The sequence below is a fragment of the Triturus cristatus genome, chromosome 8 (genome assembly GCF_964204655.1).
Source record: "Triturus cristatus chromosome 8, aTriCri1.1, whole genome shotgun sequence".
Classification (NCBI taxonomy): Eukaryota; Metazoa; Chordata; class Amphibia; order Caudata; family Salamandridae; genus Triturus; species Triturus cristatus.
Window position 1 is genome coordinate 1,452,973,855 of NC_140591.1, and position 13,493 is coordinate 1,452,987,347.

At 42.3% G+C, this 13,493-nt stretch overlaps 1 protein-coding gene across 4 annotated transcripts in view; it reads right to left on the bottom strand.

Moving 5' to 3' along the window:
- The window catches only part of AAMDC (adipogenesis associated Mth938 domain containing), a 176,696-nt gene that overhangs the window by 117,810 nt on the left and 45,393 nt on the right, over positions 1–13,493 (bottom strand). For all 4 annotated transcript variants that reach the window (XM_085623250.1, XM_085623253.1, XM_085623251.1 and 1 more), the window contains exon 2: positions 5,785–5,946. In XM_085623250.1, coding sequence (XP_085479376.1) covers positions 5,785–5,916 — 132 coding nt within the window. In that variant the 5' untranslated portion in view covers positions 5,917–5,946. The remainder of the gene's footprint in view (positions 1–5,784; positions 5,947–13,493) is intronic.

The following is a 13,493-nucleotide window of genomic DNA, read 5'->3' on the forward strand; positions in this document are numbered from 1 at the left end:
ATGCTGAGAAATTCTGTTGTGGCCCGAGCTTCGGACATAGTGCCTGATGTTGCCATCGAGATGCATGCCGTAACTGGTCCCTTGTTGCCACAATCACCTAGTGGCGTGCTTGGTGAAATTGAGTATGCTTATCCTGCGGATGTTACCTTGCCTGCTTTACAATCCACCACAGTTGCCCACTCACAAGCCTCTTTTGATTCTCATTCAATGACTTCCATTGCCCCTTCCAAAGTTTCGATATTTGTGGCTTGGTTCAAAAGAAATTTTTTAATACCCCCTTGGACTTACATTTGGCTGGTGCTCATATGTGTTTTTTTGTTTATGTCCATTGGCTTTGTGGTAGTGTTTTTTAGACTTATCAATGGACACTACCTGAATGAAAGGTCTACAATTCGATGAATTGATGGAACTTTGGCCCCCCATTCCTCATCACACATAATGAAGAGGGACCAGACTTTTGTGAACATTACTGCCTGGCCTGTTTGTGATGGGATCGCTTGGGATGCCGTTAAATTTCAAATTCATGGTCCCACCGAAGTGATTAATGTGCCAAATGTATTTCGTGTTTCTATGGGTGATGTCGTGAAGCAGAACATTCACTCGGATGATTGGGATGTTCAAGCCATAGAAGCACTGTTTTCTGATTTGAAATATTATGCTGCATTTGATGCTGAGGATTTGTATTTGGACACTGCTAATTATGATGAACAATTTTGTTATCAACGCTATGGCACACATTTCCTGCACAAAGCAAATACGTTTCGAAATTTTGTAAATTTTACACAATGGGATCACTGTGATGGGCAGTTCTGCGAAGTTAGTGGAAAAATTCACTTATTTTTCTGACTTTAGTGTGGCCCATCCGGCCTCCTTTTATTTTAAGGTTGCGCCTGAGGCTGCTTCTAAAGTTAGACTGACACACACCAAATTGTTGTATTCCAAGTCTTTTATGGAAGAGTTGGCAGTTGGCGGGTATGATCTGTGGAAAGCTACAGTCGATCTTCAATCGGTTTGGGGCTCCAAACGATGGCAAGTACAGGGAACAAAGGCTTTGCATCGTGCCTGCCTCATCCCGAATCATATGTTATTTTTAAATTCCTCGATTTTTCAGACAACCTGTTTTGGATTGGCTACGTCTAAAAAGTTAAATTCTCCCTTAATGCCAGATCTGGGTGCTTATCCCAATTGGGGTAATCATACAGATCTATCACTTGCTATGTTGCAGACACAGGTTTCCAACACGTCCTTCAATATTTCTACATTGAATCCGAAGGGGTGGTTGGTGTGGCAAACGAGTTCGGACTCCTGTCAACATAGGTTTCTGGATTTAAAGCAGGGGTATACACAGGTTCGTGTGGACCCCCGTTTTGAATCTTCTCATACGGTAACTACCTATTCAGTAGGAAAGTTATGCCAGTCTTGGCTGCAACATTCCACTCTAGCGTCTGTTAAACTCCATTTAGCGCGATTAAATGACAAAATAGATTTGAATGATTTTGTTAAGGGTCCTGCTGTTGGCAGACCCAAGCGATGGGTGTATGCTGTTTATAACGAAATTTGGAAGTTGTCCCAAATTGAGGCTGCTTCCAGATTGCGTGCAATAGATCAAGCCAATATGGAAAAAGTATTGGCTGTTATAGATAATAGCATTAACACCCTGTCTTCCAGAATCTATACTTTAGATAATATTGTTTCATCTGTGGTAGACATTGTGCAGGATGATTTATCTGTAAGGTATCATGGTCAGAACCAATTGCGGTCTATTATGCAGTTTGCATGGACATTGCAAACGTTGAAGGCAGGGAAAGTCCCTTGGGATTACATGAACACTTCATCTTTATTCCTTCCCTTTAATTTAACTGCGAAACAGCAATTCATGTCCATGAAAGATGCTACATATTCATTGCTACACATAGAAAAATTAGAACCTTTGCCTTTCTCTGTTGCTGAATTAAATTCTGCCGTGTAGCTAGTACATGGGTTGATCACTTTACCGTTCCCCTTGTTCAAGTTTAGTTCGTGCATGAAACATTATGCTTTAGGCAGGTACGAACAGCTGGGTACTGCCTTCCTGCATGAAGTATGGTCGCTCCCTTTCACATACAGATGTGTGAGGGACGGCAAGGAGGTTTACTTGAAAGGTGAAGAGTGCACTTCCGCACCGGACCACTCTGTTGTGTGTAGGCACATTCAATTGCATGGTGCATGTAATGTCCATGCCCCTAATTTAGCTTGCGTCCTGAAAGGGATTCCGGTGCCTGTTACTACATCTTTCACGCTGCTTGCTAAAGGTAGTTATTTGCTGTTAAATAATGAAGCTTGCTGTGGGATGCTGGTAGGAATTCCCTACATCGTGACTGTATCACAGAGGGTAGTTTGCTGTAATAATGTTCTTTTCCCACCCCCGCATGGCCGGCTGGATGTATCCATATGGCCTTCAATTCCAACCTTGAAAGCAGAGTTCAACAAGATGAGCAGAATAAGAGCTCTATTGTCTCAGAAAGAAGTTGCTTTAACTTCGTCCCGGGAAACATTTGTCCTTCACGTAGCTAACACGCGCACTGAGGTGCAAGCGCTTTTGAATACTGATCTCCCACTCCATTTTGGGACCTTGATTAATACTATCTTTAATGCCTCATCCACAAGTGGCATAGCTCATTTTTTTTTAAATCGTGGGCTCCGGCCTCGTGACCTCTTTTCAAACTATTTTCGTTTTGATTCTATTTTTTCCAGTGTCTTCGGAGGTCTGCCTTTACTTCTTGCCCTCGTGGCTGGAATACTATTGTTGATCTGTGCCTTGCGCTATGGATGCACAACTTGCGTGGGACGACAACATGTCCCGGCTGCACCATTTTCGTAACCAGATGATTGAATTCTATGGCGCCTTACCGCTGGCGACTCTGAGCGCAGCCTATGGATTGTCCTTTCGGTTTGCCTCCTTTACTTGTGTGCAGCCGGTCTTTCATTGCCTAGATTGTCCGTTCCAATGGGCTCTGGATTTGTGTCTGTCAAACCCGGTGTCTCCTGATCCGGATTATGTTCGGCTTATGAGCCCCTTAGTGGCCCACGAATTGGACTGTTCTGGTGTCGGGATTATGGTCTGTGCTGCAGCGCATGGAGTTGTTGGTAATTGGGACATCGGAGCGGCGGCGATTGACTTCTTGACGAACAGTTACCTTGAGGTGCACCCCGGTTGTCCTCGCCAAGTGCTGGAGGCTCCGGTGGTTGAAGAACATGTCTGTTCTTTCCCCGTCCTGAACTGGATGGCAGATACTTTTGCGGAATGTTCCAATGATTTCCTCTTGGAAGCAGTAGCAATGTATTGTGCATACACTTTGATGGATTGACTTTTGCATTTCCTTTCGGTACTCAGTCCGTCATCGATTTTTAGTTGAATACATGTTTTTTTTCTCTCTTCGAACTTTTTCCATGGATTTTTTTTTTTCTTCTCTTCGAACTTTTTCACTTCCCTTATATGGACTTATAGTTCATGCCCTTGGTTCCGCTCTATCGAACTTGAACTCTGCGTTCTTGCTAGTGCGCCCCTAGTGGTTAGTGGTCCGATCATGGGGGGGGTGTAGTGATGATCGTTATCTACCTATGTACAACGCTACGTTAGCATAACCGCGTCAGATGTTAGAAAGCCATCTTGCCGCTTTTGCTGCTTTTGCACCCGACACTGTAGTCACATGTTATTAGAATTGAGAAATGCTTACTCAACTTTGCTTCACATGAGAACTGTCTGTTGTTAACATCTTAAACAGTGAATAGCGACCTTGGTCTGTACACAGTGTAACAGAAACAGTCTGGATCGCTAGACGGTGCATGCTGTTGAGTTCAGGTTGATCGGCCCACTAGTTTAGCCATAACACGCACGCAGCTGCAAATACCTGAAAATCGAATGCTTTTAATATTGCAGTGTTACATGTTTTTCACACATTCGGAAGAAGAGCGTTCCTAGGAGCAGAGAATAGCTGATCCTGTGATGTGAATTCTCTGAGCTGATCTATACGGTATGGGGTTCCCCCTTCAAGCCTAGAGACCTTTTATTAGTCTAATAATACTATTAGTGTGTTAGAGAAAGGAAGGTGGCCTAGAGCCACTGTCATTTTATTATGATTGCTCCTTTCATTTTCTATGGTATTGTAACTATGCTGATGGTTTTGATTTTAATCGTTTGTCTGCTAATGTTAGCCAAACTGCTGCATATTAGGACACGAGGTTTATAAAATAAACTCTTTAAACTTTTCCTGTGTCTCTGTTTATTCTGTTGTGGACTGGTACGAGAATAATTACGAAAAGGTATTTCTGATTCCCACCATTCCTGAGAAATATACTAAGTCGCTTGTTCTGGGTTGTTTATACATTGGGACCGCCGAGCTAAATCTCGGATAACGAATGGAACACTGATGCTGGCCGGATAGGGGTTCTGGGTTCTGAGGTGAGTTTTTGGTACACCGCAATTCACTGAGGGCCTGGGTTCATGTGCATAGTTCTGCGCATAAGCAGAATCCCTGCAACAGCAGCACACATTGGAAGAGGAAATCACTTCTTTTTTTGTTATTGTTTTGTGCAGGAAGGTACCCCTTCCTGCACAGAAATAATCTCAACGTAACTCAGGCACCCTTGTACCATGGCACAAGGGTGCCTGTGTGGCTAATGGCAGCACAGGGATGCGTCATATTGTTGTAAATATGACGTATCCCGGTGTTTTGAAAGTGCTGTAGCGTGGCGCAACCAAAGTGTTGCGGTGCAGCGCTGTGGCACTTTCTTGTAAATAAGCCCCCTAGAGTGAAGCACTGTATGGGAAAATGTGTTCAAGCCAGTGTCTGCCTTATTGAGTTTGCCGTGAGAGGAGTTTATGTTGTCTAAATGAACAGTTTTTCAGATTCCCTTAGGTGTGTCCTCTCCATCTAGTCATACAGGCTATATAGCCTGGGATATTATTTATTTCTTAAAAGTAGAAATTCCGTCCTTTGTGCAATTGCCACCAGAGATTGCCAAGAAATAGAATGGTTTCTTAATAACTGCCCTGAAGACCTTCTGTGTTAAAACAATAGGCTCCCTAGAAGGCATGTCCTTTGCATGTCTGCTCCAGACTACATGGAAGAAGCGGTTAAATGTCCAGAAGCAGTCCGAGATATCTTTAATCTAAAATCAGTCAAGAGCTTGGATAGTTTGGAAATCCAGACTAGGCCTCAATGTAATAACTGATAGCAGACATTCAGTGGACAGGCACAGAGCATTATGATACAGTTGTAACTTAAAGATTTTGCATTTAGATGGTATTTATGGGTAACAGGATAGTGCAACCGCCTGACTGCGTACTTATCTCAAACTGCTTGAACAATAAATGATTGACCAAAAGACACTGGTAGGACGTTTGCAGGTTCTGTGTTGCAGGGTTCTGTAAGCAGGCACTGTCCACTGGACTCCTCAACTCCGAAGCTCTACAGGTAAAAGAATCATCTGAGGTTTGAGATTCTTGTTTGCGATCACACTACAGGTCTCTAGTGATACTCATTGCCAGGGTTCAGATTACTTTTTTTTTTTAAACTTCATGTTATTTATTCATCTCTGTCTTCTGTCATATTTAATCTCCATGAACCTTTCCATGCTCGTACTATAAGCTAAGACAAAATAAATCTGCTGGGAAAAAGGCATGCCACATTACAACCCGCCACCACACTCCATTGACATAACACAAGAAGAACATAAAGAGATGGGAAAACTTGATCCAACTCCTCTGCTCCCATTTGAGAAAAGTAATTAGAAATGTCTTACATTGGTTCCAGTTTCTCTCCAGTCCCAAGTCCGACTCCCTCCTGGCCACACTTTGCAGTCTTTGTACGCTTGTGGGCAGCCTTGCACCATCATGCTACCCCAGGAAATGTTTGAAATGTTTGGAGAAGACATGCTTACACAGCTGTTCTGATGAACTGAAGCCTGAAACAAAAAGCATGCCATTTTTTACGGGTTCCCATTAGGAAATGAAACCCCAATTCAGAAAATTATTAATCATTCAAAATGGGATCCTGTTATAAAATTCAATCACCCTCCTTACAAATGAAATTGTAATGGAATATATTGTAATATTCCTTCACTAGTCAACAAGAGTATTTCAATCCAAAAAGGTTCACCTCAAGCGCAATTCTGCTACATTAGACTAAGTCTTCACGAAAGTCCAGTATAATCTAAGGAAAAAGAGTGCACAATTGCCATAAATGAACAGAAAAACCTAAAATGTCCTAATGTCCTTTTCTTGTGCTGGAGAAGTGGTTGCATATAAAACACAAGCGAAAATATGGATGCCAGAGAAGCTGAGTTCCATGGGCGGGATTCAAAAATGAAAGGAATGAAGGGCTGGCAGGATAAAAAGCAAGAGAGTCAAAACAAAGATTTTAATTCCAAACGGGGGTGCTGGCCAGAACCCAGATTTGCAAAGATGACATTGTTTTCAAGTAGATCAAAATATAAACAAGAAACCTGCAGATTGGCGTCTTCCTCAATCCTGTATTTTCTCTAAGGCTCTGAACAGACGGTTTCTCTCTTTAGCTGTATTTTCAGCACGGGGGGGGGGGGGTACACCTTCTGTGGAGCGCTCGGGGGGCTCACCAAATGAAATACTGCCCCCGCTGCACCTCTGGCTTGTTCTGCCTCACCTGTCACGTGACAGGACTAGGTGCTATAATTGGACATACTACTGGCCAACCATCCAAGAGCCGCAGAAAGCATGAAACCCAGAGACGTGCACATATTTATACACACATTCTTATTCTACAGTTGCTTAGGAGCCAGCAATACCTGCTGCCAAGACAACATCTGAGTCAGACACTCCAACTTCCAAGCTGAAATTAAGCTGTGGTCGTTGGCACAGAGGATCCCAGCCGATGACTCAAACTTGCTAGAATACACTTTATTCATTTTTTAACGGAGATAAGGCTGGCTCCTCTCTCCTCAAATCTTGATCCCAAATGCCTAGTTTAGCAGACTCCCACCACAACTTCCTACTTCCTATGTGAAGCTGCAAAAGGTTGCATTGTTGACAAATTTAGATCTATTACACTCCTTAGGTGACAAGTGAGCATACAGTTTCAACCTCCCAATTTTGTATGGTGAGGAGTGGAGGTCAATTGTATCATGGGTCACTGTTAGAGGATGGCATTTGTTTGCAAACATAAAGATACAATTACCAAAAAATGCAAGAACCAATCAAAGCAATGCCCATGAAACTAACAATCCAAGAGGGCAGCTTTGTTCTATTTACTTCAAGTGCATGGCACCAAGCCATTGACATGTGCGCCCAAGTTTACTAAGAACTGTGCAGGGCTTCGCACATGAAAATCAACAACGCTGATTTTCACTTATCCTAAGCTTTGACCAGACAGAAAGAGAGGTAGATATGTATGACTGGACGGATAGATCAGCGAGTTATTTAGATGTTAAGATCCATAAGTCATCTGTGGGTCGCAGTTTGAATTCTAGTAGTCAGATTAGTCTTTCACTTTTTTTCAAGGAGCCTATTTGATTTGACTATCACTCATTATAAATATGCCTATGTATACACACTACTGTATAAATATCAAATTGATTATGAACTGCAGCACAGTGAAACTGTATGCATGTGTATGATACTGGGAATGTCAACAAGTCAATGGGTTTGTCTTGATGTAGGCAGAGTTTTGCTATAGTATGTCGTATAAATTTGAAGAGGGTGAGTGGAACTTGTCATGCTTAAAAATACCCCATTAGGCAACTTACTTAAACAATGTATTACAGCTTGGGCGCACGTATTGCACAGAACCATTAAGTGTGCAATCAAGAAGCACTCATGAAAATGACACACTGTTGAAGATGCAATCTATCAATTTATCTCTATCTGACTATCTACAAACCTACTCGCCCACTCGCTATGGCGTGGCACATTTTATCAGGGTGGGCCATTTTAGGGCCTACTGATCGTTTCCGGTGAGGGCGCTGGCAAACGTGTGTGCTTTTCATTCAAAACGTTATTGAGCAATAAAGATGCCCTCAAAACTTGTTTTGTCTTGTCTTGTTTGCTGAGCATTCAAAGAGAAATCAAATGTCAGTTTAGATCTTCTTACAAACTGCTGCTTTTTTCATCCTGGCGATTGGGGTTTACTTTTCTCTCTCTAACTGCAAAATTAGAGAATTTTGTAACGTGAACTATCTGACAAGACAGTGTGAAATGAAAAGCTAAAGGGTGTCAGTTTTTTCTAGCACACAACATTCAAATAGCTTGTAAATGAATATACAAATAAAATAAAAAATAACAGTTTGGAAAGCACATTTTTGGGATAAGGCTGGCGCCTCTTATGGGCTTTATGGTGATAGGACATCAAGACAGGATAATAACGTTGTTCAAGAAGATATAGCGCAAGGGAACTGTATGCCATTTCTGGTTCCTAATGAGGTGGAACTCGATGGTATATGCACCACTCTGCAGACCCCGGCTCCCTCTCTAGCATCATAGGAGCGTATATGCATAGACGAAATACCTACTTGTAATAGTGACCTCATGTCCCTTAACCCTGTAACCGCTAGACTCTCGTGTAACACAGAGTTCTCATTGTAGCATCATTTCATGGAACATAGCTGGATTACGCTCCAAGGTGAATAACCCAATATGGCGCGATTATATATTAAACTTTGATATATTAGGTTTCCAAGAAACATGGCTCAAGGAACCAACCCATATAAATGGGTTTAAAACATTTAATACACATGCGGGGGGGGGGGGGGCAAAGTGGCAGAGCCAAGGGGTAGCTCTGTACTTACATATCTAATTAGTTAGTAATAAAAACGATCGAATCACACTTAGGGGAAAGTTACTATCAATTGATTAAATTGCATCTAAGTATCTCTCACTGTATTGGCCAATTTTTACAATAATTTCCCATTAGATAAGCTTGATAACGTAGTAAAAAAAATGAACAATGATTTGAAATCTTTGTGTAATGACAGTGCTAAAGATATTATGTTAATTTTGGTTGGTGATTTCAACTGTGCTTTGTGTTCCTATGAGGATGGTATTATTTGTGGTCTCAATGCTGAAGAAGGCATAAACAAAACACATTTTTGTCACTCCAAGACGGGGGAGCTGTTCAATGAATTGATTCTCGGGTCAGATCGGGGATTTGAAAATGAACTATGTGCTGTACCGGTTTCTATGCCCCGTACTTTTAATGGCAGAGGTCTTAAGTTCAACAATAGACTATATATTATTGTCAAATAGTCATGCATCTAGGTTGCATTCTTTCATTGTTAATGACAACCCACTGAGTGACCATTTCCCTTTGTACATATCGGTTTTCTTGCCAACATGTAAACCTGGAAGGGATGATAAAGTTGAACAGGCACTGACGGATGTCAAAATTGATAAAATGAATGGATATTCACTATGTTGGTCAATGGTGGATCCTATAGCGGTCACAAAACAGTTGATAACTAAATGTAAATTGGCTTTTGACATCTCTCTGCATGAGTCAGCCACCTCGAACAGTATTTTATCCTCCTTCCAAGAAATATCAGGTGCGGTTAGGGAAGCATTGTATGTTCAAAACAGAAAAAAGTATAAGCCCCAGGGTTTGATTCAAAGTATACCCGAGCATATTCAAATTTAAGGTATGAGCTACACAAATTACCAAGAATTCCAGATAATATTAGGCATGCGAGAAGGGATTATAAGATGGCCCTAAATGAAAGAAAGAGTGCCCTGAGAAAAGAAGCCTGGGAATCTCTCCACAAAGCCTCACAAATGAAAGATAGCGCCGCCTTTTGGAGAGCAATTAAAGCCCCTGGAAGTGGCCCCTCAATAGAAATTGCTATTTCCGAGGAACATTGGATTGAACATTTTTCTATGGTTTACAATGGGCAGGGAGACCTTAGTATGCAAACTACCAATACCCATGAGGAAACCAACAACAATTTGGACATAGAGTTCACCTTGGAGGAGGTGAACAGAGCACTCCCAGCCAGTCTAGGTGGCAAGGCCCCGGGTCCAGATGAGGTCCCAGTTGATCTGTTCAAGGCAAATACTAATCTTTGGGAGCCAATTATCACTCAGGTAATTAATGCAAGCTGTCAGGCCTTGTTTACAATGATGTGGGTGGAATCTATCATAGTTCCCATTTTCAAAAAAGAGGACCGCCAGGATCCAGGATGTTACAGGCCTATTTCTTTACTGGATTCTAAAGTAAAAAGTAGTTGGCCGTATAATCCTGGAACGCCTACATGACTGGGCTAAGGCTAGTCAGGTCCTATCCGATATACAATATGGTTTTCGTGAGGGGCTAGGGACAACCGAGCCTTAACCTAGCCATTTTTATAGGGAAGTATACTACGGTGAAGGGCAGAATGTTTTTAGCCTTTGTGGACCTTACTGCGGCCTTCGATTCTGTGAGGCATAATAAACTATGGCAGGTTCTTGAGACTATAGGGGTTGACCCTCACATGATATACTTTCTTAATGCCTTTACAGTGGTGCAAAGGCATGAGTGCGTTTAGGCCTGGGTGGTGAGTGCACTGCTCCTTTCCCTATTAGGAGGAGGGTCAGGCAAGGCTGTGTCTTGGCCCCCTTCTTTTGTAATCTTTATATTAATGGGTTGGGTCAGGCATTGCTTAGGGATGGTTGTGACTTTCCCCAAATAGGTAGACATCCCATACCTGCTCTCCTTTAATGCGGACGATGCAGTGTTGATGTCACGTACGCAAATTGGTCTACAGAGGGTGTTGGATAGTTTTTCAAATTTTATGAAGAATCTTGGTCTTAGTATTAATACCTCTAAGACCTTTATAATGAGATGCGGCCGTGGGAGCCAGAGGGCAAGGGATATGTTTGTGTAGGGGCAGAAGATCGCCCCCACAAAGAGCTTTTCATATATTGTTATCTTATTCAACCAGAATGACTCATGGGTTCAAGCTGTATCTGTAAGCTGGCGTTTCTAAGGACAACAACTGCCCTTACTACTATTTCGAAAAACTGGGTGAGAATCCGCCTGGAGAACTCATTCAAATATATAAAGCCAAATGTATTCCTACTGCAATGTACGGGGCAGGGGTGTGGAGTTTTGTTGACACAAACCCGTTACAAGTAGTGGAAAACACTTTAAGATATATTTTGTCCGTACCAGCCAGCACCTCCTCATAGGTTTGTCACGCAGAGTTGGGTCTCCAATATATCTCTGATCTCATAAAATTGGACCCTATTCTTCTCTGGCACAGAATTTGGTCAAAGGAACAGACCAAGATAAATAGGGATATCCTATTGGATACCCTTAACCTGGAAGGGGCCTTAAAAATCCCATGGATTAGGTTTGTTCGAGATTTTATGAGTGACTTAGGACATTTAGAATATTTTACGGATCCGAGTTCCATCCAGTTGATTACAAGAAAGCAACTCAAAAGGAGGGTCTCCAGTTATTAGATACGTTAAGAATGTTTAGGGAGATTTTAAAACCCAGTGTCCAGCAGCACCAGGTGACCATAACAACTTTTAGTATGCCACCATACTTAGCATTTGTCACTGGTGGATATGATAGGTTACTATTTACCAGGTTTAAGCAGGGGGACTGTTCATAGACTCGTAACCTTTCCTAGAATGGATGACTGGGCTCGTGATCTACAATTATGCCCCTGTGCCAACTATTCGGCCCAATCCACTAAGTTTTATTTTGTAAATTTTATAGGGAGTTAAGGAAAGTGTGGATAGTTCCACTTTTAAAAAACCAGGGGCTGAGGCAATGCCACTTGGCATTAACTAAACTTCAGCTTATGGAGAATGAACATATAGCCTGGAGGGTAGCTATGTTTTTGAAGACCGCATTATATCACAGGAAATGCATTGCAAATTGAGGATTGAAACCGTCCAGGTGTATTGTTATTTTTTAATAGCATTTCATCATATTTACCATGTATTTTATATTAAATCTTAAGGAGTATGTTAGATTTGGGGGTCTCTAGTTGGCAGAGGTAGGTACCTTTGACCAAATAGGGGCCCTTGCGACTAGTCAGGGTAAGGGGGTACACTCCAAAAATAACCCCTGCTCACCCCCTTGGTAGCTTGGCAAGAGAAAACAGGCTTATCTCAGAGGCAGTGTGTAAAGCATTTGTGAACACATACAGTAACCCAGTGACAACACTACAAATGGACACCACACAAGTTGTAGTATAAAAATAAGTATTCTTTATATAGTTTTACCACAAGACCATAAACGACAAAAATCCACAATACTGTACTTAAAATGGTAGAGTTAGCTCAGTTCTCTTTAGATGTTAAAATGCGACACTTTGAGTTCAATGTACCTTTGGATGTGTAACGCTATACAACGAAAGTGTTGCAGGGAAGGTGATGCGTCGGTTCCTTACACGCAAGAACAGTGATGTGTCGGGTCCCTACTGATGCATAGGGGATGAGTCGCTTCTTCTCTGAGGTGATGCGTCGCTTTCTTACTGCGCTTCCGTGGCAATGCGGCCCGCAACGCCGTGATGCGACGAAGATCCGGTACAATGCGACAAAGATGGCGTCTTCTTCTTGATGCGACACGATGCGTGCACGCCCGACGGCCATGCGGCTACTCAACGATTCTTCTGGGCCATGACAGGCCCTGCGACACGCTTCTCCGATGATGCGGCGGCGTCTGATGCGACGTCGATCCTCTTCTCCGGTGATGCGAGGTGCTTTCGTGTTGTGAAGCGATAGCGGCAGTCCGGCGACACGCTTCTTCGTGCATCGCGCTTTCAGCGCCTTGCGACACGCAGTCCCTCAGAAAGCCCAGCACAGCAGCAGGCACTTCCAACAGACTCTTGGGGAGCTGGTTGGTGAAGTCTGTTGTCCCTGAGACTTCAGCAGGAGGCAAGCTCTTTCTCAAGCCAAAAATGGACCAAGTCCAACATAGTGTTTTTTGTTTTAGCATATTTATCATGTGCAATTTTGTGTAACGAAAAATATGTTTTTTAATGTGCTTTTATGATTGTTTAAAAAAGCATTCAAATAAAGTTTTACTTGACTTGATAATCACTAGATAGATGAAAGAGCCAATGCTTTGGCATTTGTCGCATGGAATGGCATATGCCAGATGGCATTTAAGGAAGTTCAACTCAAGAGGTTTCAGCCACAGTCTCAAGAAGTTTCCACGCAAGAAATTCATATCGCTAGCACTTCGGCAACAAAACATACATTTTGGATTGTGGTTTGCAGTACATTTCCAATATAGAAGAGAACTTTGGAGCAGGCATCTTGAATTATACACGTGCAACCAGATGTAGCTTTTGCAACAGCAATGTAAATAACATGATGCTTGAAATGTTTTTATTATTTGTCAAGTTTTGAAATCAACATGGTGCATTAAAATTCACAGCTTTGCATATATGTGTTTCTTATACTACTTCTGTCAAAGGCAGGCAAACGGTAGTACTCTTCAGAGGGAAATGACTGGAATGGAGGATGTAGAGGTATTGGTCCAATTACCTTC